This window comes from Gymnodraco acuticeps, unplaced genomic scaffold (genome assembly GCF_902827175.1).
Source record: "Gymnodraco acuticeps unplaced genomic scaffold, fGymAcu1.1, whole genome shotgun sequence".
Classification (NCBI taxonomy): domain Eukaryota; kingdom Metazoa; phylum Chordata; class Actinopteri; order Perciformes; family Bathydraconidae; genus Gymnodraco; species Gymnodraco acuticeps.
In genome coordinates, this window is record NW_022990947.1 from 2,572,662 (window position 1) to 2,578,348 (window position 5,687).

At 42.8% G+C, this 5,687-nt stretch overlaps 1 protein-coding gene across 1 annotated transcript; it reads left to right on the forward strand.

Moving 5' to 3' along the window:
* Nucleotides 1-2,668: 2,668 nt before the first annotated feature.
* On the forward strand, nucleotides 2,669-5,461 carry LOC117558574. The gene is made up of 4 exons (XM_034234833.1): nucleotides 2,669-2,941; nucleotides 3,073-3,339; nucleotides 3,577-3,794; nucleotides 4,653-5,461. The coding sequence occupies exons 2-4, from the start codon at nucleotides 3,189-3,191 to the stop codon at nucleotides 5,454-5,456; spliced, it is 1,173 nt and encodes a 390-aa protein (XP_034090724.1). The 5' UTR covers nucleotides 2,669-2,941; nucleotides 3,073-3,188; the 3' UTR covers nucleotides 5,457-5,461.
* Nucleotides 5,462-5,687: the final 226 nt, after the last annotated feature.

Sequence of the window (5,687 nt, forward strand, 5' to 3'; positions counted from 1 at the left end):
ATACATTTCCATTTACATGAGGATGTGTCTAGCAGTTTGAAAGGATGTACTTGAATTATTATTATATATTATCATCATGTCAGTGGTCTAAAATGGTCATACAACGGTGCCGACAATATTATCGTTTATCGCAATAATTTCCGGGAAAATGTATCGTCCAACAAAATGAATTATCGTGAGAGGCCTATACATGACACACACACACACATCTACAGACTTACTCCAAACTGCTAAATATATTAATTAACACACTCTATTTTGGCCTAGTAGAACAATAAGCAGCAGACTTTTACTTTTTTATCATTTCTACTGGATCTTAGATCTGCGCATGCGCAATACGGGTCAGCAGTTGCGAGAGAGTATGTGTGTTGGGTAATCTATGGTAGGGCTAACCCATACAGTGGTGGGGCTCAAATCAGTATTTGAAATGTAATTACATACACGCTCCCCTTGACAGTGAAACGCCACGCGTGAGGTTTAGATTATTTCCCTGTCTCAATCCAAATTGAAATGTATGAAATAAAAAGGCACATTTGTCTTGTAGTAAATAAAAAGGACGACCTGGAGCCAATCCTGCAATTTCCCCACAAGTGAAAGAGCTGACATGCTGAAAACACAACCCCTGAAGGGGGTCTGGGGGGATTGTCCCCCAGGAGATTTTTTGAAATACTAACATAAAATACACATTCTGGTACTCTCTTGAGAAGAAAAATAAATACATCTATTACTACACGACATGTTTAAAAAAATGAATGCCATTTTAGTTTTTTGTTACCTTGTTCTGAAAGCTGAACCTGCTGCTCCTCACAGAGAGAAGAGGGAAGAGGCTGTGAATGACTTTACATTGTGGATAAGGGTGGATAGCCCCCATTGTTCTGTGTGTCAAAATGAAAGACAGCCCACACACCTATCAATCATCAAACCGTGGGGTCTTATTTAATTACGTGTTGATTTCTATCAACACGTAATGTTGTATCGACGTATAGAGATGTACTACAGCAAAAGTAATCTCCGTCGGGACTTCCTGCAACAACACCACGTAGTTATCTTGATTCTGATTGGCCAGAAGACATTATCAAAGATGTTCTATTGAGAAGACGATCACTACGTCACAACAGTTTTCAAAACCGTTTCTAGTCTTCGGTATTCTTGTTTTTTGGCGTGAGAATAGTTTGGGCAGCGTGAGAGCGTGAGATTGAGAGTGAAAGCATGTGTCACACGCCAGATGCGTGAGAGTTGGCAACCCTGTAGAAATATTTGTAAAAGTTGTTCATGCGTTACTAAGTGAATATGGCATTAACCCTCCTGTTGTCTTCGGGTCAAATCTGACCGATTTACTACTTTCATCAATCATGTTTTACATTCGATTGATACTGAGAGCATGTTAGCTTAGCTTCTTAGCCTGAGCTAGGACTCGAACGTCACGCTCGTTGGCAGCAGGTCCCGCCCTGTCCCGCCTCGGCTCCGCCTCAGCTCCGCCTCTTTGCCCTTATTTGGAGAAGGCGGGAGTTAGACTCTGACGACACTAGGCTTGTTTGAGACAAGCGAGACCTGCGCAGTTGCGATCAACGTCTTGCTAGTGCGTTGCATGATGGTTAGTCATTTTGTCCGACTTGCTCTGGAGGCTCGCCTACATGAGACGTTGAAATCTCGCGGGACAAAGACGCCCGCAGCCTTGAGAGCGAGGCGCGGCGAGGTGGCGCAGTTCCTCTTCACGGGCTGCGGAAGCTAAATGCTTGATGGGAAACGACTCGCTGGTATCTCGAGCTGAGCGCTCATTGGTGGTTTTTACCACGTGCTGCTGATGCAACTCTCCAATTGGCTCGGCAAAAGTTTGTTGTTGTTTTGTGTCCGTTTTACGTCGCCACATCCATTCCCATTTTTCATCATTGTTCCACATTGTTCCAATGTTTATCATCATGAAATTAATATCTATATATTTTATACTATACTTGCACTGCTTACCGTTTTCATACTTTATATATCTTAGCATATTCATACACACTGTTCATACTGCTCACAGGCTGATATCTAGTGTATTCATACCCCTCACTGTTTATTCATCATTCAATTCATTCTATATTTTATTCTGTCTATTGTGTACATTACTTTTCACTTTACTGCTTGTTGCACCTGGTTAGAAGCTAAACTGTATTTCGTTGTCTCAGTAACTGTAATATGTGCAATAACAATAAAGTTGAATCTAATCTTGAGCAGGAACAAATGTATTTACTTAGTACATATCTGACATTAACGATTAAACACATGTGTGCATTCTTTATAAATGCAAACCGAGTCAAGCCGACTCCGGAGTCAAGCTGTTTGCAATCCGCCAAAAAACGGAGAGAAGAAGAAGACGAAGCCGACTCCGAGCTGTCCGACTTCAGGCGAGCTTTTTGAGACCTCCGCCGGCTGCGATCGGCTATTCTCGTCTACTTTCGAGGCGAGCCGCAACGCGTCTCAAACAAGCCTACTGTCGAGCCGTTAGTGGCCGACTCCGCCTACTAAGGGCTTCACGGCAACTCTGCAGAATCCTATGGGTGACGTCACAGACCCTACGTCCATTTATATATACAGTCTATGGGAGAGACACTATTAATATTATTTACCCGAATAGCTTGGTTTCACGTGACGTCACACCGTTGCGTTCCTTTGGCGCAAAATTCCATTGGAGGTCAGGAAGTAATTTTCTACAGAGGATCTAGCTGCTGTTACCATTGTGAAAATGCCGGTGTGTTGTGTAGTTTACGGTTGTTCCAATCGATCCGGCCGAGAGAAAAACAAGAGGTTTTACCGAGTGCCGAAGGTTGTCGTCCATAAAGCTGAGCAATTTAAGAAGCTAACCGAAGAACGCCGGAAAAATGGCTTTCAAACCTACATCTGCGGTCGGGAGGAGCAGAGTCGTCTAATGCACGGGTCTGCAGCGACCACCTCATCGGAGGTATTAGCTAACTTGGTTTTTGTGGCTTTGTTTGGTATTATTGGGTTGTGGTTAAATGCGTATTTACTTAGTAATACTGATCATGTTTAAGTTACCTGTAGTCTAATATGGACTTTGTTGGGACTTTTTAGGGTGCCCTAGCGCTTTGGGTGACGTTGAGTCGGTAGACTGGGCTCCAACTGTTAGCCTCGGTTACCACACAACAAGTAAGCCCAGATCAGAGGCATCTCTTCGACGAGAGCAGAGGATGGAGCTCAAGGAAGACCAACAAAGACAATCAGAATGTGCAGAGGCTTTGTTGGATCTCCTGCAGACAACCGAGAGCCCAGAACCGACGCAGCCCCCGTCTGACAGCCCACAACCAGAGGACACCAGTGGGATATTAAATGACCAACAAGGTAAATTAACCACCAGCATTATTATTAAATATTACAAATGTGATTGTCAGAAAATCAATGCAAACTTTGAATTAGGTTTAGAAAATAGAGCACTAATTTGAGAATCTGCAATAATTGGAACAGAGAACTTGCATGTCTGTAAAAAGGTTGTCAAAAAGATAACTTCACAAAAAGTCACATTCATATTTGACTATTTTAAATAACTAATTATGCTTGCTACTGCTATATTGTATGCAGATGCAGGATGCCAGACTGATTTAATGATGGAGGACATCGAGAGGATGGAGGATGTTCTGAGACAGAACACAACAGAGCTGGGAGATCTTCGGACAAAGGCACTGGACACAAAGTTCAACCAGGAGTCCTTTGAGAACAACGAAGAGAAAACAAAGTTTTACACCGGGCTCCCCAACTTCTTAGTTTTACTTCAGGTTTTTCAACTGTGCGAGCCCTACATCCAGGGTGGGAATTTCACGACGGCCACGACGGCCATGGCCGTCGTTGCCCCGCACTTTGGCCGTGATGCCCTGTGAAAAAAAATGCAATTCACGGCCAAAGTGGCCTTGGTGCCCCTGTCAAAAGTTCCAGTGTAAACAACGCTAGTAAAGTCATATTAGTGCGCGCAGTAGGATAGTCCCGTGCCTGTGGATCAGAGCGATTGCTCTGCTGTGATTGTTCCGTCAGAAATGCCTGTAGGGGCCCGACAGCCTCCTCCTCAGCCGCGGGAGCAAGACAAGCACAGGTAAGCAAGCGGACCAAGCTGTTTTGATATGATTTAACTGAAGTATGTGGTAGTATTTGAAAGGACTTAACATTTACGTGTTTATAGAAAGTACTATTGATAGGTAATTACCATTGTATTAGCCTATTTAAAGTCGACTCGTTACATTTTGTCATGAAAACTAGCGATAGCTAGCTAGTTTGGATAGCGCTAACGTCTTCCCTTCAAGGGGTCTACATCTAGTGTTGCTTCTACAAGCTAGCAGATAGCTGTCACCTTTGAATCTAGTATTTTTCTTGCTAAGCGGTTTTGATATAATACATGACTGACTTATGTGGTTTATGGCTGAACTTAACGTATACGTTAAAGAAACACTATTGCTATTCAGCCATTTGTAAAACGACTGGTGTTGACGTTAGTGCTACACTTTTCAGTCATGTTGATTGACCAGCGTAATTTAACCAAACGGCCTTTGTGCCCTGTCATGTGGCCTTTGTGCCCTGTCATGTGGCCTTTGTGCCCTTGAAAAAAATGTGAACGGGAAGGCCAAATGGCCTTGCCCCTAAAATGACGAAATTCCAAGCCTGCCTACATCACCTGTGGCCCTATGTCTGTGCTCTCCAAATTTGAACAGTTCATTTTAGTTTTGCTGAGGCTGAGACTAAATCTCCCTCTGAAAGATTTGGCTTTCAGGTTCAACATCTCTCTCTCCACTGCTTCTAGAATTTGGCATAAGTTAATTGACATACTTCACGAGAGTACAGCATTTATAATTGAGTGGCCAGAGCGACATGTACTTCAAGCTACAATGCCAATGGGATTCAGACAGGCATTTGGATGTAGAGTTGCTGTGATTGTTGACTGTTTTGAAGTTTTTATTGAGAGGCCCTCTAATTTACTAGCTAGAGCACAAACATGGTCCAACTACAAGCATCACCATACTGTTAAATTTCTGATTGGTGTTGCTCCCCAAGGCTATGTCACCTACATATCTAGTGCCTGGGGAGGAAGAGTTAGTGATAAACAGATCACAATACAGAGTGGGCTCCTAAAAAACCTGTTACCTGGAGATATTGTCCTAGCAGACCGTGGGTTCGATATTGCCGATAGTGTGGGATTTTACTGTGCTTCACTAAAGATGCCTGCATTCACCAGGGGGAAAAGTCAGCTGTCAGCATACGAGGTGGAAGAGACAAGAAAAATAGCTAATGTGCGTATTCATGTCGAAAGAGTCATAGGATTAGTCAGAAGAAAATATCAGATTCTGCAAAGCAGGGCTGTGCCCATAGAGCACATGCTAACAAAACCAGGTGAGGCACTAGCATTAATTGACAAGATTGGGGTTATTTGCTGTGCCTTGTCTAATCTGTCAGTGTCTGTCGTCCCATTGGAGTAAAGTCATGGAGCATGGAGCTGTAGTCTTGTAAATAAGAAACCATGTATTATTCAGTATCATTTAATCTTTTCAGTAAACATCTTTTTGTGTTCAAACATCTTGTGTTCAAGTCTTTTCAGTAAACATCTTTTTGTGTTGAAAATTGTGTAGCCCTACTCAATATACAACTTTCATCTACATTCAGGCTTAATTCATTCAACAATATTCTAGAGATGACAATTGGTCTGGTGA